The sequence below is a fragment of the Somniosus microcephalus genome, unplaced genomic scaffold (genome assembly GCF_052327205.1).
Source record: "Somniosus microcephalus isolate GS21.2 unplaced genomic scaffold, FLI_Smic_1.0 scaffold2, whole genome shotgun sequence".
In the NCBI taxonomy this organism is placed as follows: domain Eukaryota; kingdom Metazoa; phylum Chordata; class Chondrichthyes; order Squaliformes; family Somniosidae; genus Somniosus; species Somniosus microcephalus.
This window is the reverse complement of record NW_028225189.1, coordinates 2,069,971-2,094,848: the sequence shown is the minus strand read 5'-3', so window position 1 is coordinate 2,094,848 and position 24,878 is coordinate 2,069,971. Positions and strand designations below refer to the sequence as shown.

The 24,878-nt window shown below is 47.3% G+C and overlaps 1 protein-coding gene across 1 annotated transcript in view; it reads left to right on the top strand.

Moving 5' to 3' along the window:
- Positions 1-823: 823 nt before the first annotated feature.
- Positions 824-24,878, top strand: part of LOC147084086 (uncharacterized) — a 42,114-nt gene continuing 18,059 nt past the window's right edge. Inside the window, exons 1-2 of the mRNA XM_085979895.1 lie at positions 824-1,858; positions 16,612-16,617. Coding sequence (XP_085836021.1) covers positions 824-1,858; positions 16,612-16,617 — 1,041 coding nt within the window. The remainder of the gene's footprint in view (positions 1,859-16,611; positions 16,618-24,878) is intronic.

Here is a 24,878-nt window from a genome sequence, read left to right as displayed (position 1 = left end):
GTCCAGAACTAGGGGTCACAGTCTAAGGATAAGGGGTAGGCCATTTAGGACAGAGATGAGGAGGAATTTCTTCACCCAGAGAGTGGTGAAACTGTGGAATTCTCTACCACAGAAGGCAGTAGAGGCCAAATCATTAAATATATTCAAGAAGGTGTTCGATATATTTCTTAAGGCTAAAGGGATCAAGGGATATGGGGAGAAGGCAGGGACAGGTTACTGAATTTGGATGATCAGCCATGATCTCATTGAATGGCGGAGCAGGCTCAAGGGGCCGAATGACCTACTCCTGCTCCTATCTTCTATGTTTCTATGTTTCCCTCACTGATCGTGGCTCTTAACCAACACCGACTTTACAAAGAAAGCCCCGCGTGGCAGCCTGGAGCTCAGGGGCCCAGCGCGCAGGCGCAGGGAGGATGATTGACAGGGGCCCAGGGTGTGTGCTGAGCATGCGCGGTGCAGGCCGGGCGCCTGTGGAGCAGGAGAGGGTGGGGCCAAGGGGCACATGCGCGGGGTCAGCCACAACTCAGTGCGGCGGCCGGAGCGCTTTCTGGAGCGCGGGGTCTTGTGGGGATTGCAGCCGCCATTACTGTTGATCCTTTCAACCAACCTGTGCAGCAGCTGGGGCCTGAAAATCAGCTTCACTGCCCCTGGGCTGGGAAAGGGGGACATGAGACAACATTCTCCCTCTTACTACTTTCTACACTCCTTTTACAGAGTTTTAGAAGTGGAGCATTTACAGACAGGAAGCTCAGACCAAACATCACGTCAAGATCTGACAGAGTCGCTCGATTCATCCGGACCTGAATATCATCGGTCTTTGCATATGGAAGGAGAGAGCAGTGATCGCAGCGCGGACAAACCGCTCACGTGTTCCGCGTGTGGACTCGGATTCAGCCGATCGCCTGACTTGGCGAGACACATACACCGTCACACCGGGGAGAAACCGGGTAAAGGTGGGGATGGTTGGAAGGGATTCAGTTCCCCGTCTACGCCAGAAGTTCATCGGCGCAGTCACCCCAAGCACAATCCGTTCACCTGCTCCGTGTGTGGGAAGGGATTCACTCGCACATCCCACCTGCTGAGTCACCAGCTTGTTCACACTGATGAGAAACCATTTAAATGTTCTGACTGCGGGAAGAGCTTCAAATACTCCAGGGATCTGAAGGAACACCAGCTTGTTCACACCGATGAGAGACCGTTTACATGTTCCGACTGTGGGAAGAGTTTTAAAAGCTCTAGGGATCTGACCAGACACCAGCGAGTTCACACCGGGGCGAGGCCATTTCCCTGCTCTGTGTGTGGGAAAGGATTCACTGATTCATTTACCTTGCTGAGACACCAGCTTGTTCACACTGATGAGAGAGCCTTTAAATGTTCTGTGTGTCAAAAGAGCTTTAAAAGCTCCGGGGACCTGAAGCAGCACCAGCTTGTTCATACTGATGAGAGACCGTTTACATGTTCTGACTGTGGGAAGAGCTTTACATGCTTCGGTGCTCTGACCAGACACCAGCAAGTTCACACTGATGGGAGAGCCTTTAAATGTTCTGTGTGTCAAAAGAGCTTTAAAAGCTCCAGGGTCCTGAAGCAACACCAGCTTGTTCACACTGATGAGAGACCATTTACATGTTCTGACTGTGGGAAGAGTTTTAAAAGGTCCGGGGCTCTGACCAGACACCAGCAAGTTCACACTGGGGAGAGGCAGTTCACCTGCTCTGTGTGTGGGAAGGGATTCTTGCAGTCCACCAACCTGCTGGCACACCAGCTTGTTCACACTGATGAGAGAGCGTTTATATGTTCTGACTGTGGGAAGAGCTTTAAAAGCTCCAATCACCTGCTGAGACACCAGCGAGTTCACACTGTTCTGTAGCGCAGGGCCCTGACATGCTGGGGTGACATGAATGTGGAATGGATGAATGTTTTATAAATTCTTGTACTGCTGTTTAATCTTCCAATCTGTTGTGCTGATGATCCCCTTGATTTAACTGTTAATGTTATTTTTGTTTTTCTCCTTATCACAGGCAGTTGCCTATTAAAACTCAACCATCTCAACCAATAAAACCTGTAACATAACAAAAAAAGTTTAAAGGAAACTTAAATGAAATTAAAATTCTATTTTCGGTGGTGATGATGCACGCCAGTCCCTCCGGTACCCACCGGTCGCGGAAGGCCTCGAGCACGCCGGTGGACTGTTCATGTTATTACATCGAATGTACAGCACAGAAACAGGCCATTCGGCCCAACTGGTCCATGCCGGGGTTTATGCTCCACGCGAGCCTCCTCCGACATATCCTCCTATGTTTATCTGGCTTCTCCTTAAATACATCTATACCATTGGCCTCAACTACTCCTTATGGGAGTGAGTTCCACATTCTCACCATTCTCTGGGTAAAAAAGTTTCTCCTGAATTCCCTCCTGGATTTATTGCTGACTTTTATATTTATGGCCCCATAAATATGATGAGATTCTGTTAATCTGACCAGTATGTTGTTGTACTTTGTCTTTTTCTGATGAATGAAACATGACTGAGCCCCTGTACCCGTGTTATGGGATGAAGTGCCAGACAAGTGAAGGCACAACGTCTGGGTGTGAATCTGATAATAACCTCACGGACCGTATAGGTGTGATACCCAGACAGGCTTGTGGTTATAGTCTGGTCACAGATGGACTAAGTTCCCTGAATTAGCAGGAGTTCAGGAGGCGGTCAACAGACGGGTCCAAACAATCCCATTTCCTGAGCGGTAACCAAGCTTGTGTATAAGAACAGGCCACTTAAGCCGTTGTCAGTTGGAACAGACTCGAGAAGATCGCGCGCGAATCCACTGTACTTCTATTCTCCAGATTGAGGGAATTATCACCCGATCTGTGTTATGCTGCGCTCTTAATAAAGCCTGGAGAGACAGTTTGTGTTCTTGTGAGCTTGATTATCTGGTGTCCGAAACCCTGGGACCCCCGATCATTAGAGACAACCTCAGTGTGTGGAAAGGGATTCCCTGGTGTATCCCACCCGCTGACACACCAGAGTGTCCACAGTGTGACTGCGGTGGGTCGATTCCACTGTTTCCGATGCCTTTAATCACATCCAGGACTGAACCATGTTAATTCAGGCAACTGGGGCTTGTTAATGTTCAGAGCCCCCAATAACTGGGCTGGATTTAAAGATTATTCCCTGTTCTCTCCGTACTAGTGAGCAGAGTGAAGCTGATGTTATAGAATCATAGAGCACAGTAGGATGCCTTTCAGCCCATCGTGCTGCTGCGGGCTCTCTGAAAGAGCAATGCAATTAGTCCCACTGCCCTGCTCTTTCCCCACAGCCCTGCAAATTTCTGCCTTTAGTATATATCCAATTCCCTTTTGAAAGTTACTATTGAATCTGCTTCCACCTCCCATTCAGGCAGTGCATTCCAGATCACCACAATTCGCTGTGTAAAAAAAGTCTCCTCATTTCCTCGCTCGATTCTTTTGCCAATGATCTGAAATCTGTGTCCTCTCGTTACCGACCCTCCCGCCAGTGACAACAGCTTCTCCTTGTTTGTTCAATCAAAACCCCTCATAATTTTGAGCACCTCGATCACAGCTCCACTTAACCGTCTCTGCTCCAAGTTATATTGCCGTTGTTTTGTGAATTGTTGCTGTGATCGAGGTGCTGGATGTCCGTGCCTGGGGAATGGGACATTCTATCCTCGTGAGCACCGAGTGTCAGCATCCAGCAATCTCTGGTCAGGGACTGTCTTTTTAAACTGCCTCACCTGAGCTTTTTGACTCACTGATTTCATTATTAAACATCTGAGTTTTTGCAGAGTGACCAAGGCTGAACAGATAAATGTGAGGTATTACATTTTGGTAGGAAGAATGGGGAGGTCACTTATCACTTGGAGGGTGCGAGTCTAGGTGGGGTAGAGGAACAAAGGGATCTCGGAGTACAAATACACAAATCACTAAAAGTTGCGACACAGGTTAGCAAGGCCATAAAAAAAGCAAACCAAGCACTAGGGTTTATTTCTAGAGGGATAGAATTGAAAAGTAGTGAAGTTATGCTAAACCTGTATCGAACCTTGGTTAGACCACACTTAGAGTACTGCGTACAGTTCTGGTCGCCATATTATAAAAAGGATATAGAGGCACTGGAGAGGGTGCAGAGAAGATTTACAAGGATGATACCAGAAATGCGAGGGTATACATATCAGGAAAGGATGAACAGGCTGGGTCTCTTTACTCTTGAAAAAAGAAGGCTGAGGGGTGACCTAATAGAGGTCTTTAAAATTATGAAAAATGTTGATAGAGTGGATACAGAGAGAATGTTTCCACTTGTGGGGAAGAGCATAACTAGAGGCCTCAATATAAGATAGTCACCAAGAAATCCAATAGGGAATTCAGAAGAAACTTCTTTACCCAGAGAGTGGTGAGAATGTGGAACTCGCTGCCACAGGGAGTAGTTGAAGCGAATAGTATCGATGCATTTAAGGGGAGGCTAGACAAGCATATGAGGGAGAAGGGAATCGAGGGTTATGCTGATAGATTTAGATGAGGAAAGACGGGAGGAGGCTCGAGTGGAGCATAAACACCGGCATGGACTGGTTGGGCCGAATGGCCTGTTTCTGTGCCGTATATCCGATGTAATCCTATATCAAGTATCCCAGCTGGCTTAGCTTCAGGCACTTTAGCTCAGTGGGCAGCACTCTCACCTCGGAGTCAGAAGGTCGTGGGTTCAAGTCCCAGTCCAGAGACTTGAGCATAAAAATCTAGGCTGACACTCCAGTACTGAGAGAGTGCTGCACTGTCAGAGGTGCCGTCTTTCGGATGAGATGTTAAACCGAGGCCCCCGTCTGCTCTTTCAGGTGGATGAAAAAGATCCCATGGCACTACATTGAAGAAGAGCAGGGGAGTTCTCCCCGGTGTCCTGGGGCCAATATTTATCCCTCAATCAACATCACTGAAATAGATTATCTGGTCATTGTCACATTGCTGTTTGTGGGATTTATCGGCCTTCAATCCCATCAATTTCCCTAACACCATTTCCCTACAAATACTGATTTCTTTCCGTTCCTCCCTTTCATCAGACCCTATGTTCACCAGCATCTCTGGGAGGTTATTTGTGTCCTCCTTTGTGAAGACAGAACCAAAATATGTATTTAGTTGGTCTGCCATTTCTTTGTTCCCCATTATAAATTCCCCTGATTCTGACTGCAAGGGACCTACGCTTGGCTTCACCAATGTTTTTCTCTTCACATATCTATAAAAGCTTTTACAGTCCCTGCAAGCTTACTCTTGTATTCTGTTTTCCCTTTCTTAATTAATCGCTTTGTCCTCCTTTATTGAATCCTAAACTGCTCCCAATCCATTGGATTACTGCTTTTTCTGGCCAATTTATATGTCCTCTCCTTGGATCTTATGCTATCCCTAATTACCCTCCACACCATAATTACCCTTGTTAGCCACAGATGATTCACCTTTTTGTTTTATTTTTATGTCAAACTGGGATGAACAAATTCTGTAGTTCATCCATGCGGTCTTTGAATGTTTGCCATTGCCTATCCACCGTCAACCCTTTGAGTGACATTCCCCAATCAAACCTACCCAAACCCCGCCCCAGACCATCATAGTTTCCTTTATTTAAATTCAGGACCCTAGTCTCTGATTCAACAACTTAATTCTCCATCTTAATGAAGAATTCTAACATATTATGATCGATCTGACCCAAGGGACCTCCTACAACAAGACTGTTAATTAATCCTTTCTCGTTACATAATACCCAGTCTAAGACGGCCTTATCTCTGGTTGGTTCCTCAACATATTGGTCCAGGAAACCATCCCGTAAACACTCCAGGAATTCCTCCTCCACAATATTGTTACTAATTTGGTTAGCCCAAATTAATGTATAATTTTGTATGCTTCAATAAGATCCCCTCTCATTCTTCTGAATTCAAGAGAATACAGGCCTAGTTTACTCAATCTCTTCTAATACGACAGTCCCGCCATCCCAGGAATCAATCTCGTGAACCTTTGTTGCAGTCCCTCTATGGCAAGTATGTCCTACCTTAGGTAAGGAGACCAAAATTGTACACAGTACTCCAGGTGTGGTCTCACCAAGGCCCTATATAATTGGAGGCAGCGTTGGTGGTACCTCTCCAGTGCTTTGAGGTGCACTGGAGAGGTACCACCAACGCTGCCTCCACAAGATCCTGCAAATTCATTGGCACGATAGACGCACCAACGTCAGTGTTATGACTCAGGCCAACATCCCCAGCATCGAAGCTTTGACTACGCTCAATCAGCTCCGATGGATGGGTCACATTGTCCGCATGCCCGATACGAGACTCCCAGAACAAGCGCTCTACTCGGAGCTCCGGCACGGCAAGAGAGTCCCAGGTGGACAGAGGAAACGCTTCAAGGACACCCTCAAAGCCTCCTTGAAAAAGTGCAACATCCCCACTGACACCTGGGGAATCCCTGGCCCAAGAGTGCACAAAGTGGAGGAGAAGCATCCAAGAAGGCGCCGAACACCTCGAGTCTCTTCGCCCGGAGCAAGCGGAAGCCAAGCGCAGGCAGCGCAAGGAGCGCACATCAATCCAAACACCCCACCCATCCGCCCCTTCAACCACCATCTGTCCCAGCTGTGTGAACTCATCAGTCACTTGAGAACTCATTTTTAATGTGTAAGCAAGTCATCCTCGGTGCCAAGGGACTGCCTAAGGAGAAGAAGATATAATTGGAGTAAGACTTCTTTACTCCTGTACTCAAATCCTCTTGTAATGAAGGCCAGCATACCATTTGCCTTCTTAACCACCTTTCACGACCACCAGACGTCCCAAAGCGCTTTACAGCCAATGAAGTACTTTAGAAGTGTAGTCACTGTTGTAATGTGGGAAACGCGGCAGCCAATTTGCGCACTGCAAGCTCCCACAAACAGCAATGTGATAATGGCCAGATAATCTGTTTTTTCATCATGTTGATTGAGGGATAAATATTGGGCTCAAAACACCGGGGATAACTTCTTCAACATAGCACCACGGGATCTTTTACATCCACCTGAGGGGGCAGACGGGGGCCTCGGTTTAACGTCTCATCCGTAGGACGGCTGCTCCGACACTGCAGCGCTCCTTCATTACTGCCCCTCCGACAATGCGGCTCTCCCGCAGTACTGCCCCCTCCAACAGTGCGATGCTCCCTCAGCACTGCTCCTCCGACAGTGCGGCGCTCCCTCAGCACTGCACTGGAGTGTCAGCCTCGCTTTATATGCTCAAGTCCCTGGAGCGGGATTTGAACCCACAACCTTCTGACTCTGCTATCCACTGAACCACAGCCGACTCCAGTTTTTACACAGTTTCAATATAACTTCCTTTCTTTTGCACTCTACGCCTCTCCTAAAGCAGGGGAGTTATGATGAATTGTTAAACAGTTTGTTTTGCAGAGTGACCAAGACTGTCTGTAGGAAACAATTTTGCATTTGAAAGAAGCTTGTATTGTAAAGCTTGGATTTATAAATAGGGCCCAGTGCACAGAGCAAAGAGGCAATGATAAACTTGTAATAACAGAAAATGTTGGAAACACTCAGGCAACATTTAATCTAATATAAGCTAATAGAATGTTATTGTTTATTGCGAGGGGAATTGAATACTAAAGTAGGGAGGTTATGCTTCAGTTATACCGGGCATTGGTGAGACCACATCTGGAGCACTGTGTACAGTATTGGTCTCCTTATTTAAGGAAGGATGTAAATGCGTTGGAAGCAGTTCAGAGGAGGTTTTTTTTTAAATTCATTTATGGGATGTGGGCGTCGCTGGCTAGGCCTGCATTTAGTGCCCATTCCTAATTGCCCTTGAGAAGATGGTGGTGAGCCGCCTTCTTGAACCGCTGCAGTCCATATGGTGTAGGTACACCCACAATGCTGTTAGGAAGGGAGTTCCAGGATTTTGGCCCAGCGACAGTGAAGGAACGGCGATACAGGTCCAAGTCAGGATGGTGTGTGGCTTGGAGGGGAACTTGTAGGTGGTGATGTTCCCATGCGTCTGCTGCCCTTGTCCTTCTAAGTGGTAGAGGTCGTGGGTTTGGAAGGTGCTGTTGAAGGAGCTTTGGCGAGTTGCTGCAGTGCATCTTGTAGATGGTCCACACTGCAGCCACAGTGCGCCAGTGGTGGAGGGAGTGAATGTTGAAGGTGGATGGAGTGCCAATCAAGAGGGCTGCTTTATCCTGAATGGCATCGAGCTTCTTGAGTGTTGTTGGAGCTGCACTCATCCAGGCAAGTGGAGAGTATTCCATCACACTCCTGACTTGTGCCTTGTAGATGGTGGAAAGGCTTTGGGGAGTCAGGAGGTGAGACACTCACTGCAGAATTCCCAGCCTCTGGCCTGCTCTTGTAGCCACAGTATTTATATGGCTGGTCCAGTTCAGTTTCTGATCAATGGTAACCCCCAGGATGTTGATAGTGGGGGATTCAGCGATGGTAATGCCATTGACTGTCAAGGGGAGATGGTTAGAGTCTCGCTTGTTGGAGATGGTCATTGCCTGGCACTTGTGTGGTGCGAATGTTACTTGCCACTTGTCAGCCCAAGTCTGAATGTTGTCCAGGTCTTGCTGCATATGGACACGGACTGCGTCAGTATCTGTCGAGTCTTGAATGGTGCTGAACAGTGTGCAATCATCAGTGAACATCCCCACTTCTGACCTTATGATGGAGGGAAGGTCATTGATGAAACAGCTGAAGATGGTTGGGCCTAGGACACTGCCCTGAGGAACTCCTGCAGTGATGTCATGTGATTGAGATGAATGACCTCCAACAACCACAGCCAACTTCCTTTGTGCTAGGTATGATTCCAACCAATGGAGAGTTTTCCCCTTGATTCCCATTGACTTCAGTTTTGCTCGGGCTCCTTGATGCCACACTCGATCAAATGCTGCCTTGATGTCAAGGGCAGTCACTCTCACCTCACCTCTTGAGTTCAGCTCTTTTGTCCATGTTTGGACCAAAGCTGTAATGAGGTCAGGAGCTGAGTGGCCCTGGCGGAACCCAAACTGGGCATCAGTTAGCAGGTTATTGCTGAGTAAGTGCCGCTTGATAACACTGTCAACGACACCTTCCATCACTTTGCTGATGATTGAGAGTAGACTGATGGGACGGTAATTGTCCGGGTCGGATTTGTCCTGCTTTTTGTAGACAGGACATACTTGGGCAATGTTCCACATTGCCAGGTAGATGCCAGTGTTGTAGCTGTACTGGAACAGCTTGGCTAGGGGTGCAGCTAGTTCTGGAGCACAAGTCTTCAGTACTATTGCCGGAATGTTGTCAGGGCCCATAGCCTTTGTAGTATCCAGTGTCTTCAGCCGTTTCTTGACATCACGTGGAGTGAATTGAATGGGCTGAAGACTGGCATCTGTGATGCTGGGGACCTCAGGAGGAGGCTGAGATGGATCATCCACTCGGCACTTCTGGCTGAAGATAGTTGCAAATGCTTCAGCCTTGTCTTTTGCACTCACGTGCTGGGCTCCACCATCATTGAGGATGGGGATATTTTTGGAGCCTCCTCCTCCTGTTAACTGTTTAATTGTCCACCACCACTCACGACTGGATGTAGCAGGACTGCAGAGCTTTGATTTGATCCGATGGTTGTGAGATCGCTTAGCTCTGTCTGTCTATGTTGCTTCCGTTGTTTGGCATGCAAGTAGTCCTGTGTTGTAGCCTCACCAGGTTGACACCTCATTTTTCGGTATGCCTGGTGCTGTTCCCGGCATGCTCTCCTGCACTCTTCGTTAAACCAAGGTTGATCTCCCGGCTTGATGGTAATGGTAGAGTGAGGGATATGCCGGGCCATGAGGTTACAGATTGTGGTTGAATACAATTCTGCTGCTGCTGATGGCCCACAGCACCTCATGGATGCCCAGTTTTGAGTTGCCAGATCTGTTCGAAATCTGTCCCATTTAGCACAGTGGTAGTGCCACACAACACGGTGGAGGGTATCCTCAACATGAAGACGGGACTTCGTCTCCACAAGGACTGTGCGGTGGTCACTTCCACCAATGCTGTCATGGACAGATACATCTGCAACAGGGAGATTGGTGAGGACAAGACCAAGTAGGTTTTTCCCTCTTGTTGGCTCCCTCACCATCTGTCGCAGACCCAGTCTGGCAGCTATGTCCTTTAGGACTCGGCCAGTTGTGGTGCTACCGAGCCACTCTTGGTGATGGACATTGAAGTCCCCCACCCAGAGGGCATTTTGTGCCCTTGCTACTCTCAGTGCTTCTTCCAATTGGTGTTCAACATGAAGGAGTACTGATTCATCAGCTGAGGGTGGGTGGTAGGTGGTAATTAGCAGGAGGTTTCCTTGCCCATGTTTGACTTGATGCCATGAGACCTCATGGGGTCCTGAGTCAATGTTGAGGACTCCCAGGGCTACTCCCTCCCGACTGTATACCACGGTGCCACCACCTCTGGTGATGTCTGGGACATTGGTTGTAAGGTATGATTTGGTAATTATGACTATGTCAGGCTGTTGCTTGACTAGTTTGTGGGACATCTTTCCCAATTTTGGCACAAGCCCCCAGATGTTGGTAAGAAGGACTTTGCAGGGTCGACAGGGCTGGGGTTGCCGTTGTCATTGTCATTTCCGGTGCCGAGGTCGTCCGTCCGGTTTTATTCTTATTGTTTTTCGTAGCGGTTGTTTACAACTGAGTGGCTTGCTAGGCCATTTCAGAGGGCATTAAGAGTCAACCACATTGCTGTGGGTCTGGAGTCACATGTAGGCCAGACCAGGTAAGGATGGCAGATTTCCTTTCCTAAAGGACATTAGTGAACCAGATGGGTTTTTGCAACAATCGACAATGGTATCATGGTCGCCATTACGAAGACTAACATTTAATTCCAGAATTAAATTGAATTGAATTTAAATTCCACCAGCTGCCGCGGTGGGATTTGAACCCATATCCTCAGAGCATTTGACTGAGCCTCTGGCTTACTGGTCTAGTGACATAACCACTACGCCACTGCCTCCTTAATGGGACAAGTTAAGAAACAAAAGATGACGCTAAATGAAGTGTAAATGGAAATGGCAGCTGCCATGTGTGAGAGAGAAAAAAAAACAAAGAGATCGGGGCTGAGGTTATGGTCTGAAATTGTTGAACTCGATGTTGAGTCCAGAAAGCTGTAAAGTGCCTAATCGAAAGATGAGGTGCTGTTCCTCGAGCTTACATGGAGCTTCATTGGAACAGTGTAAGAGGCCGAGGACAGAGAGGTCAGAGTGGGAGCAGAGCGGAGAATTAGTGACAGGCGACCGGAAGCTCGGGGTCACCCTTACCGACTGAACGGAGGTGATCTGCAAAGCGGTCGCACAATCTGCGGTTGGTCTCCCCAATGTAGAGGAGAATTAAAGTGACAGACTAACCAAATTGAAATTTTTTGATGAAGTAACAGGGAGGATTGATGAAGTGAATGCAATGGATGTTGTCTACATGGATTTTTGGACGGTGTTTGACAAAGTACCACATAGAAGGCTGGTTAACAAAATTGAGGCTCATGGAATAGGTGGGTCAGTGGCAGCTTGGATAAGGAATTGGCTTAAGGACAGAAAACAGCAAGTTGTGGTAAATGGCTGTTTTTCAGACTGGAGGATGGTAGACAGTGGTGTTCCCCAAGGGTCAGTGCTGGGGCCACTTTTTTTTTTGATATATATAAATGACCTGGATATTGGAATAAAGAGTAGAATTTTGAAATATGCCGATGACACCAAACTTGGGGGTGTGGCAAACAGTGAGGATGGTACCAGTCGACTGCAACAGGACATAGAAAGGCTAATAGAATGGGCAGACAAGTGGCAGATGGAATTTAATACAGAGAAGTGTGAGGTGATGCATTTTGGCAGAAGGAACAGGGAGAGGCAATATACACTTAATGGCACAGTTTTAAAGAGTGTGCAGGGACAGAGGGACCTGGGAGTTAATGTGCATAGGTCCCTGAAGGTGGCGGGACATATTGAGAGAGAGGTTAACAAAGCATATGGGATCTTGGGCTTCATAAATAAAGGTATTGAATACAAAAGTAGAGAAGTTATGCTGAACCTTTATAAAGCGCTGGTTCGGCCACAACTGGAGTATTGCAGACACTTCTGGTCACCACACTTTAGGAAGGGTGTGAAGGCCCTCGAGAGGGTGCAGAGGAGATTTACCAGAATGGTTCCGGGGATGGGGGATCTTAGCTACAAGGACAGGTTGGAGAAGCTGGATTTGTTTTCATTAGAGCAAAGAAGGTTGGGGGCTGATTTGATAGAGGTGTACAAGATTATGACGGGTTTGGATAGGCTGGACGGGGAAAGGCTGTTCCCACTAGTTGATGGTACAAGGACTAGGGGACACAGATTTAAGGTTTTGGGCAAGAGATACAGGGGGGGAGGTGAGGAAAATCTTTTTTACGCAGCGAGTGTTGATGACCTGGAACTCGGTGCCGACGGAAGTGGTGGAAGCGGAGACACTCAATGTTTTCAAGGGGAGACTGGATCGGCACTTGAGGGAAATAAACTTGCAGGGCTACGGGGATAGAGCGGGGGAGTGGGACTGACTGGATTGCTCTACAGAGAGCCGGCACAGACTCGATGGGCCGAATGGCCTCCTACTGTGCCGTTATGACTCTATGAGGCCGTATAATGAGTGGAGAATACAGTTTACTAAATTGCAAGAAGTACAAGTAAATCACTGTTTCACCTGGAAGGAGTGTTTGGGGCCCTGAACAGTGGGAAGGGAGGAGGTAAAAGGGCAGGTGTTGCATCTCCTGCGCTTGCACAGGAAGGTGCCGGGCGAAGGGGAAGGGGTGTTGGGGGTGATAGAGGAGTGGACCAGGGTGTCACGGAGGGAGCGGTCCCTTCGGAATGCTGAAAGGGGAGGTGAGGGGAAGATGTGTTTGGTGGTGGGATCAAGCTGGAGGTGGCGGAAATGGCGGAGGATGATCCGTTGAATGTGGAGGCTGGTGGGGTGAAAGGTGAGCACAAGGGGAACCCTATCGTGGTTCTGGGAGGGAGGGGAAGGGGTGAGAGCAGAAGTGAGGGAAATAGAACGGACTACACTACATCTACTGGTTCCTCTTCATCCACCCTGCTCGTTACATCCTCAAAGAACTCTAGTAAATTTGTCAAACACGATTCTCCTTTCATAAAACCATGTTGACTCTGCTTGATTGTATTATGATTTTCTAAATGTCCTGCTACTACTTCCTGAATCATGGATTCCAGCATCTTCCCAATGACAGATGTTAGGCTAACTGGCCTGTAGTTTCCTGTTATCTGTCTCCCTCCTTTCTTGAATATGGGCGTTACATTTGCAGTTTTCCAATCTGCTGGAACCTTTCCAGGGTCTAGGGAATTTTGGAAGATTACAACCAATGTATCCACTATCTCTGCAGCCACTTCTTTTAAGACCCCAGGATGCAGGCCATCAGGTCCAGGGGACTTGTCAGCCTGTAGTCCCATTAGTTTGCCCAGTACTTTTTCTCTAGTGATAGTGAATGTTTTAAGTTACTCCCTCCCTTTTGCCCCTTGATTTTCCACTATTATTGGGATGCTTTTATTATCTTCTCCCGTGAAGACAGATACAAAATATTTGTTCAAAGTCTCTGCCATTTCTTTGTTTCCCATTATTAATTCCCCAGTTTCATCCTCTAAGGGACCAACGTTTACTTTAGCTACTCTCTTCCTTTTTATATACTTGTAGAAGCTCTTACTGTCTGTTTTTATATTTCTTGCTAGTTTAATCAATCAATTTTCTCCTTCTATTATTCTCCCTCCATTATTTTTTTAGTCATCCTTTGCAAGTCTCTAAAAAATTTCCCAATCTTCTGGCCTACCACTAATCTTCACAACATTGTACGCCTTTTCATTCAAATTGATACCCTCCTTAATTTCCTTAGTTCATCATCCTCAGAGTCTTTCTCACTGGAATATATCTTTGCTGAGAGTTATGAAATATCTCCTTAAAAGTCTGCCACTGCTTATCTACCATCTTAACTTTTAAGCTATTTTCCCAGTCCACTTTAGCCAACTCTGTCTTCATACCCTTGTAATATCCTTTAAGTTTAAGACACTAGTTTCAGGCCCAAGTTTCTGACCCTCAACTTAAATTTGAAATTCTATCATGTAATGAGCAGGTTCCCTAGAGGATCCTTTACTATGAAATCATTCACTAATCCTGTCTCATTACACATTACCAAATCTAAAATAGCCTGTTCCCTGGTGGGTTCCACAACATATTGTTCCAAGAATCTGTCCTGAATACACTCCATGAACTCGTCCTCAAGGCTACCTTTGCCAATTTGATTTGAAGATTAAAATCACCCACAATTATTGCAGGGCCTTTCTTACAAGCCCCCATTATTTCTTGATTTATACTCTGTCCCACAGTGTAGCTACTGTTAGGGGGCCGATAGACCACTCCCACCAGTGACTTCTTTCCCTTATTATTTCTTATCTCCACCCAAACTGATTCTACATCTTGATCTTCCGAGCCAAGATCATTTCTCACCACTGTACTGATCTCATCCTTTATTAACAGAGCTACCCCACCTCCTTTCCCTTTCTGCCTATCCTTCTGAACTGTCAAATACTCCTGAATATTCAGTTCCCAGCCTTGGTCACCTTGTAACCAAGTCTTTGTAATGGCGATCAGATTATAACCATTTATTTCTATTTGTGCCGTCAACTCATCGATCTTGTTACGAATGCTGCATGCATTCAGATAAAGAGCCTTTAATTTTGTCTTTTTACCATTTTTCCCTACTCTGACCTTATTTGCTGGTACACTCTTATGCTTGTACGCTCTGTCCCGTCCTGTCACACTCTGGTTATCATTACCCCTATCGCTACCCTGCACTATTGCCTTGTCCTTTCTCTTTAAATTACTAGGTTTCCCCTCACCTGAACCCCCCCCACCCACTATTTAGTTTAAAGCCCTATCTACAGCCCTAGATATTCGATTCGCCAGGACACTGGTCCCCGCACACTTCAAGTGAAGCCCGTCCCAACGGAACAGCTCCCTCTTTCCCCAGTACTGGTGCCAGTGCCCCATGAATTGAAACCCATTTCTCCCACACCAATCCTTGAGCCACGCATTCAAATCTCTGATCTTATTGACCGTATGCCAATTTGCTCGTGGCTCACGTAGTAATCCAGAGATGACTTTGTGGTTCTGCTTTTTAATATAGCCCCTAGCTGCTCATACTCCCTCAGTAGAACCTCTTTCTTAGTCCTACCTATGTCCTTGGTACCTGTGTGGACCACGACAACTGGATCCTTCCCCTCCCACTCCAAGTTCCTCTCCAGCCTAGAGATGTCCTTAACCCGGGCACCGGGCAGGCAACATAGCCTTCGGGACTCACGCTCTCGGCTACAGAGAACAGTATCTATCCCCCTAACTATACTGTCCCCTACCACTACTACATTCCTTTTTATTCCCCCAACTTGAATGACCCCCTGTCCCACAGTGCTGTGGTCAGTTTGCTCATCCTCCCTGCAGTCCCCGCTCTCGCCCACCCAGGCTGCAAGAACCTCGTACCTGTTGGACAAGTGCAAGGGCTGAGGCTCCTCCAATGCTACCTTCTGGATCCCCATTCCTGCCTCACTCATAGTCACAGCCTCCTGTCCCTGACCACGGACCAAATCTGAAGGATTTAACCTAAGGGGTGTGACTGCCTCCTGGAACAAAGAGTCCAGGAAACTTTCTCCCTCCCTGATGTATCGCAGTGTCCGAAGCTCGGACTCCAGCTCATCAACTCTGAGCCGAAGTTCCTCGAGTTGGAGACACTTTTGGTCGCCACACTTTAGGAAGGATGTGAAGGCCCTTGAGAGGGTGCAGAGGAGATTTACCAGAATGGTTCTGGGGATGGGGGATCTTAGCTACAAGGACAGGTTGGAGAAGCTGGATTTGTTTTCATTAGGGCAAAGGAGGTTGAGGGTTGATTTGACAGAGGTGTACAGGATTATGACAGGTTTGGATAGGCTAGACGGGGAGAGTCTGTTCCCACTAGTTGATGGTACAAGGACTAGGGGACACAGAGTTAAGGTTTTGGGCAAGAGATACAGGGGGGATGTGAAGAAAAACTTTTTTACGCAGCCAGTGGTGAGGACCTGGAACTCGCTGCCGACGGAAGTGGTGGAAGCGGAGACACTCAATGTTTTCAAGGGGAGACTGGATAGGCACTTGAGGGAAATAAACTTGCAGGGCTACGGGGATAAGAGAGGAAATAGCAGAGGCTCTGACCATCATTTTCCAATCCTCTCTGGTTACAGGTGTGGTGCCGGAGGACTGGAGGACTGCTAACGTGGTAATATTGATTAAAAAGGGAGAAAGGGATAGACTGAGTAATTACAGGCCAGTCAGCCTAACCTCAGTGGTGGGAAAATTATTGGAATTATAAGAAACAGGATAAATCTTCATTTAGATTAATCAGGGACAGACAGCATGGATTTGTTCAGGGAAGGTCGTGTCTGGTTAACTTGATTGCATTTTTTGAGGAGGTAAGAAGGAGGATCGATGAGGGTAGTGCCTTTGATGTAGTCTATATGGATTTTAGCAAGGCTTTTGATAAGGTCCCACATGACAGACTGGTCACGAAAGTAAAAGCCCATGGGATCCAAGGGAAAGGGACAAGTTGGATCCAAAATTGGCTCAGAGGCAGGAAACAAAGGGTAAAGGTCGAAGGGTGTTTGTGACTGGAAGGTTGTTTCCAGTGGGGTTCCGCAGGGCTCAGTACTGGGTCCTTTGTTTTTTGTGGTATAAATCAATGATTTGGACTTGAATGTGGGAAGTATAATTAAGAAGTTTGCAGATGATGCAAAAGTTGGCCGTGTGGTTGATAATGAAGAAGAAAGCTGCAGACTGCAGGAAGATATCAATGGACTGGTCAGGTGGGCAGAACAGTGGCAAATGGAATTCAATCTGGAGAAGTGTGAGGTAATGCATTTGGGGAGGGCTAACAAGGCAAGGGAATACACTATAAATGGTAGGACACTGAGAAGTGCAGAGGATCAGAGGGACCTTGGAGTGCATGTCCACAGATCCCTGAAGGTAGCAGGACAGGTAGATAAGGTGGTTAAGAAGGCATACGGAATGCTTGCCTTTATTAGCCGAGGCAAAGAATATAAGAGCAGGGAGGTTATGCTTTAACTGTATAAAACACCAGTTAGGCCGCAGCTAGAACACTGCGTGCAGTTCTGGTCACCACATTACAGGAAGGATGTGATTGTACTAGAGGGGGTGCAGAGGAGATTTACCAGGATGTTGCCTGGTCTGGGGAATTTTAGCTAAGGAAAGGTTGGATAGGCTGGGGTTGTTTTCTTTGGAACGGAGGAGGCTGAGGGGAGACCTAATTGAGGTGTATAAAATTATGAGGGGCCTAGATAGAGTGGATAGGAAGGACCTATTTCCCTTAGCAGAAGGGTCAATAACCAGGGGTCATAGATTTAAAGTAATTGGTCGGAAGTTTAGAGGGGATTTGAGGAGAAATGTTTTCACCCAGAGGGTGGTGGGGGTCTGGAACTCACTGCCTGAAAGGGTGGTAGAGCCAGAGACCCTCATCACATTTAAAAAGTACTTGGATATGTACTTGAAGTGCCGTAACCTACAAGGCTACGGACCAAGAGCTGGAAAGTGGGATTAGGGAGGATAGCTCTTTGTCGGCCGGCACGGACAAGATGGGCTGAATGGCCTCCTTCTGTGCTGTAAATTTCTATGATTCTATGATTCATTGATCATCCCATTCCCAAGCTGACTCTGTGTTAACACCTCAGACGAGCCGTCCCACGTAGGGTGACTCCCTCAACCTGTTCTCCCGGTTACAGAACCAGTTTGTCTCTCTCAGGAATGCCCAAGGCTCTGTTGTCTGTGCACCAACTCACTCGTGACCTCACTTGTTGCAACAAGTCTGCTGCCTGAGCAGTTTGCAGTGTTATTAGGTCTGTGGGTCTCTTAGCAACCACCTCCCTTATCTAGGCAAAGGGCTCATCTCCTGACTTTGGGTGTTATCATTCCAAACTTCAGCATTCTCTGTCTTTTAGCTTCAATCTGTCTGTGTCCACCCAGTGACAACACTGAGCCCCTCCCTCCAACCACTGACACTCGCCGTCTTGCTGAGAAAGAAAGACTTGCATTTATATAGCGCCTTTCACAACCTCAGGATGTCCCAGAGCGCTTTACAGCCAATGAAGAACTTCTGAAGTGTAGTCACTGTTGTAATGTAGGAAACGCGGCAGCCAATTGGCGCACAGCAAGCTCCCACAAACAGCAATGTGACAATGACCAGATAATCTATTTCAGTGATGTTGATTGAGGGATAAATATTGGCCCCAGGACACCGGGGAGAACTCCCCTGCTCTTCTTCAATGTAGTGCCATGGGATCTTTTACATCCACCTGAAAGAGCAGATGGGGGCCTCGGTTTAACATCTCATCCGAAAGACGGCACCTCTGACAGCGCAGCACTCTCTCAGTACTGGAGTGTCAGCCTAGATTTTTATGCTCAAGTCTCTGGACTGGGACTTGAACCCACGACCTTCTGACTCAGAGGTGAGAGTGCTGCCCACTGAGCTAAAGTGCCTGGAGCTAAGCCAGCTGGGATACTTGACATAGGATTACATCGGATATACGGCACAGAAACAGGCCATTCGGCCCAACCAGTCCATGCCGGTGTTTATGCTCCACTCGAGCCTCCTCCCGTCTTTCCTCATCTAAATCTGTCAGCATAACTCTCTATTCCCTTCTCCCTCATATGCTTGTCTAGCCTCCCCTTAAATGCATCGATACTATTCGCTTCAACCACTCCCTGTGGCAGCGAGTTCCACATTCTCACCACTCTCTGGGTAAAGAAGTTTCTTCTCAATTCCCTATTGGATTTCTTGCTGACTATCTTATATTGATGGCCTCTAGTTATGCTCTTCCCCACAAGTGGAAACACTCTCTCTGTATCCACTCTATCAACATTTTTCATAATTTTAAAGACCTCTATTAGGTCACCCCTCAGCCTTCTGTTTTCAAGAGAAAAGAGACCCAGCCTGTTCATCCTTTCCTGATATGTATACCCTCGCATTTCTGGTATCATCCTTGTAAATCTTCTCTGCACCCTCTCCAGTGCCTCTATATCCTTTTTATAATATGGCGACCAGAACTGTACGCAGTACTCCAAGTGTGGTCTAACCAAGGTTCGATACAGGTTTAGCATAACTTCACTACTTTTCAATTCTATCCCTCTAGAAATAAACCCTAGTGCTTGGTTTGCTTTTTTTTATGGCCTTGCTAACCTGTGTCGCAACTTTTAGTGATTTGTGTATTTGTACTCCGAGATCCCTTTGTTCCTCTACCCCACCTCGACTCGCACCCTCCAAGTGATAAGTGACCTCCCCATTCTTCCTACCAAAATGTAATACCTCACATTTATCTGTTCAGCCTTGGTCAGTCTGCAAAAACTCTGAAATGTTTAATAATGAAATCAGGGAGTCAAAAAGCTCAGGTGAGGCAGTTTAAAAAGACAGTCCCTGACCAGAGATTGCTGGATGCTGACACTCGGTGCTCACGAGGATAGAATGTCCCATTCCCCAGGCACGGACATCCAGCACCTCGATCACAGCAACAATTCACAAAATAACGGCAATATAACTTGGAGCAGAGACGGTTAAGTGGAGCTATGGTCGAGGTGCTCAAAATTATGAGAGGTTTTGATCGAGCAAACAAGGAGAAGCTGTTGTCACTGGCAGGAGGGTCGGTAACGAGAGGACACAGATTTCAGATCATTGGCAAAAGAATCTAGAGAGGAAATGAGGAGAATTTTTTTACACAGTGAATTGTGATGATCTGGAATGCACTGCCTGAATGGGAGGTGGAAGCAGATTCAATAGTAACTGTCAAAAGGGAATTGGATATATACTAAAAGCAGAAATTTGCAGGGCTGTGGGGAAAGAGCAGGGCAGTGGGACTAATTGCATCGCTCTTTCAGAGAGCCGGCAGCAGCACGATGGGCCGAAAGGCATCCTACTGTGCTCTATGATTCTATAACATCAGCTTCTCTCTGCTCACGACTACTGAGAGAACAGGGAATAATCTTTAAATCCAGCCCAGTTATTGGGGGCTCTGAACATTAACAAGCCCCAGTTGCCTGAATTAACACGGTTCAGTCCTGGATGTGATTAAAGGCATCGGAAACAGTGGAATCGACCCACTGCAGTCACACTGTGGACACTCTGGTGTGTCAGCGGGTGGGATGCACCAGGGAATCCCTTTCCACACACTGAGGTTGACTCTAATGATCGGGAGTCCCAGGGTTTCGGATATCAGATAATCAAGCTCACAAGAACACAAATTGTCTCTCCAGGCTTTATTAGGAGCGCTGCATAACACAGATCGGGTGATAATTCCCTCAATCTGGAGAATAGAAGTACAGTGGATTCACGCGCGATCTTCTCGAGTCTGTTCCAACTGACAACGGCTTAAGTGGCCTGTTCTTATACACAAGCTTGGTTACCGCTCAGGAAATGGGATTGTTTGGACCCGTCTGTTGACCGCGTCCTGAACTCCTGCTAATTCAGGGAACTTAGTCCATCTGTGACCAGACTATAACCACAAGCCCATCTGGTTATCACACCTATATGGTCCGTGAGGTTATTATTAGATTCACACCCAGATGTTTTTTTTTATGTTACAGGTTTTATTGGTTGTGATGGTTGACTTTTAATAGGCCAATAAGGAGAAAAACAAAAATAACATTAACAGTCAAATCAAGGGAATCATCAGCACAACAGATTGAAAGATTAAACAATAGTACAAAATGTATAAAACATTCATCCATTCCACGTTCATTTCACCAGGGCCCTGTGCTACAGAACAGTGTGAACTCGCTGGTGTCTCAGCAGGTCATTGGAGCTTTTAAAGCTCTTCCCACAGTCAGAACATGGAAACGCTCTCTCATCAGTGTGAACAAGCTGGTGTGCCAGCAGGTTGGTGGACTGCAAGAACCCCTTCCCACACACAGAGCAGGGAAACGGCCTCTCCCCAGTATGAATTTGCTGGTGTCTGGTCAGAGCCCTGGAGCTTTTAAAGCTCTTCCCACAGTCAGAACATGTAAACGGTCTCTCATCAGTGTGAACAAGCTGGTGTTGCTTCAGTTCCCCAGAGTATTTAAAGCTCTTCTGACAGACAGAACATTTAAACGCTCTCTCATCAGTGTGAACTCGCTGGTGTGTGGTCAGAGCCCCGGAGCATTTAAAGCTCTTCCCACAGTCAGAACATTTAAAGGGTCTCTCATCAGTGTGAACAAGATGGTGTTGCTTCAGGTCTGTGGAGCTTTTAAAGCTCTTCTGACAGACAGAACATTTAAACGCTCTCTCATCAGTGTGAACTTGCTGGTGTCTGGTCAGAGCCCCGGGGCATTTAAAGCTCTCCCCACAGTCAGAACATGTAAATGGTCTCTCATCAGTGTGAACAAGCTGGTGTATCAGCAGGTTGGATGAATCAGAGAATCCCTTCCCACACACAGAGCAGGGAAATGGCCTCTCCCCAGTGTGAACAAGCTGGTGTGCCAGCAGGTTGGTGGACTGCAGGAATCCCTTTCCACACACGGAGCAGGTGAACGGTCTCTCCCCAGTGTGAACTCGCTGGTGTCTGGTCAAAGCCCTGGAGCTTTTAAAGCACTTCCCACAGTCAGAACATCTAAACGGTCTCTCATCAGTGTGAACAAGCTGGTGTTGCTTCAGGTCCCCGGAGCATTTAAAGCTCTTCTGACAGTCAGAACATTTAAACGCGCGCTCATCGGTGTGAACTTGCTGGTGTTGCTTCAGATCCCTGGAGTATTTGAAGCTCTTCCCACAGTCAGAACATTTAAATGGTTTCTCATCAGTGTGAACAAGCTGGTGTCTCAGCAGGTGGGATGGATAAACAAATCCCTTCTCACACACGGAGCAGGTGAACGGACTGTCCTTGGGGTGACTGCGCCGATGAACTTCTGACGTAGACGGGGAACTGAATCCATTCCCACCATCCCCACCTTTACCCGGTTTCTCCCCGGTGTGACGGTGCACATGTCTCGCCAGGTCAGGCGATCGGCTGAAGGCGAGTCCACACATGGAACACGTGTGCAGTTGGTCTGTGCTGCGATCGCTGCTCTCTCCTTCCATGTGCAAAGGCCGATGATATTCAGGTCCTGATGAATCCAACGATTCTGACAGATCTTGAGGTGATGTTTGGTCTGAGCTTCCTGTCTGTAAATGCTCCACTTCTAAAACCCTGTAAAAGGAGTGTAGAAAGGGGTAAGAGGGAGAACGTTGTCTCATGTCCCCCTTTCCCAGCCCAGGGGCAGTGAAGCTGATTTTCAGGCCCCAGCTGCTGCACAAGTTGGTTGAAAGGATCAACAGTAATGGTGGCTGCAATCCCCACAAGACCCCGCGCTCCAGAAAGCGCTCCAGCCACCGCGCTGAGTTGTGGCTGACCCCGCGCATGCGCCACATGGCCGCGCCCTCTCCTGCTCCACAGGCGCCCGGCCCACACCGCGCATGCTCAGGACACACCCTGGGCCCCTGTCAATCATCCTCCTGCGCGCTGGGCCCCTGAGCTCCAGGCTGCCGCGCGGGGCTTTCTTTGTAAAGTCAGTGTTGGTGAAGAGCCGCAATCAGTGAGGGAAATATAGAGACATAGAAGATAGGAGCAGGAGTAGGCCATTCGGCCCCTCGAGCCTGCTCCGCCATTCAATACGATCATGGCTGATCATTCAAATTCAGTACTCTGTCCCTGCCTTCTCTCCATATCCCTTGATCCCTTTAGACTTAAGAAATATATCCAACTCCTTCTTGAATATATTTAATGAATTGGCCTCCACCGCCCTCTGTGGTAGAGAATTCCACAAGTTCACCACTCCCTGGTTGAAGAAATTCCTCCTCATCTCTGTCCTAAATACTCCTTATCCTTCGACAGTGACCCCTGGTTATGGACTCCCCGACCATCGGGAACATCCTTCCTGCATCTAGTCTGTCTAGTCCTATTAGAATTTTATAAGTTTCAATGAGATCCCCTCTCATTCTTCTAAAGTCCAGCAAGTATAAGCCCAATCGACCCAATCTCTCCTCATATGTCATGCCTGCCATCCCAGGTATCAGCCTGGTGAATCTTCATTGCACTCCCTCCATGGCAAGAACATCCTTCCTCAGATAAGGTGACCAAAACTGCACACAATACTCAAGATGTGGTCTCACCAAGGCCCTGTACAACTGCAGGAAGACATGCTTGTTCCTGTACTCAAACCCTCTCGCTACGAAGGCCAACATACCATTTGCCTTCTTAACTGCCTGCTGCACCTGCATGCTTACCTTCAGCGACTGGTGCACATGGACACCCAGGTCTCGTTGCACTTCCTCTTCTCCCAATCTATTGCCATTCTGATAATAATCTGTCTTCCTGTTTTTGACACCAAAGTGGATAACCTCGCATTTATCCACGTTATATTGCATCTGCCATGCTTCTGCCCAATCACCCAACCTGTCCAAATCATACTGGAGTTTCTCAGCATCCTCCTCACAGCACACACGCCCATCCAGCTTTGTGTCATCTGCAAACTTGGAGATATTACATCTAGTTCCCTTTTCTAGATCATTAATATACATTGTGACTAGCTGGGGTCCAAGGACCAATCCCTGCGGTACCCCACTAGTCACTGCCTGCCACTTGGAAAAAGACCCATTTATTCCAACTCCTTGCTTCTGTCTGCCAACCAGTTCTCTATCCAAGTCAATACCTTGCCCCAATCCCATGTGCCTTAACTTTACATGCTAATCTCTTATGCGGGACCTTATCGAAAGCCTTTTGAAAGTCCAAATACACCACATCCCTTATCTATTTTACCAGTTACATCCTCAAAAAATTCCAGGAGATTAGTCAACCATGATTTACCTTTTGTAAATCCATGTTGACTTTGTCCGATCGTGTCACTGTTTTCCAAGTGCTCTGCTATTAAATCTTTTATAATGGACATTTTCCGCACTACTGATGTCAGACTTACCGGTCTATAATTCCCCATTTTCTCTCTTCCACCTTTTTTGAATAGTGGGGTAATATTAGCTTCCCTCCAATCCATGGGAACTGTTCCAGAGACTATCGAATTTTGGAAGATGACCAGCAATGCATCTATTATATCGATATCTATCTATCTATCAAAAAAAGCAGTGGCCCCAGCACTGACCCTTGGGGAACACCACTGTCTACAATCCTCCAGTGACCCCAGCACTGACCCTTGGGGAACACCACTGTCTACCATCCTCCAGTCTGAAAAACAGCCATTTACCACAACTCACTGTTTTCTGTCCTTAAGCCAATTCCTTATCCAAGCTGCCACTGACCCACCTATTCCATGAGCCTCAATTTTGTTAACCAGCCTTCTATGTGGTACTTTGTCAAACGCCTTCTGAAAATCCATGTAGACAACATCCATTGCATTCCCTTCATCGATCCTCCCTGTTACTTCATCAAAAAATTCAATTAGATTTGTCTGTCACTTTAATTCTCCTCTACATTGGGGAGACCAACCGCAGATTGGGCGACCGCTTTGCAGATCACCTCCGTTCAGTCGGTAAGGGTGACCCCGAGCTTCGGGTCGCCTGTCACTAATTCTCCGCTCCACTCCCACTCTGACCTCTCTGTCCTCGGCCTCTTACACTGTTCCAATGAAGCTCAATGTAAGCTCGAGGAGCAGCACCTCATCTTTCGATTTGGCACTTTACAGCTTTCTGGACTCAACATCGAGTTCAACAATTTCAGATCATAACCTCGGACCCGATCTCTTTCTTTCATTTTTTCTCTCTCACACATGGCAGCTGCCATTTCTGTTTACACTTCATCTAGTGTCATCTTTTGTTTCTGAACTTGTCCCATTAAGGAAGT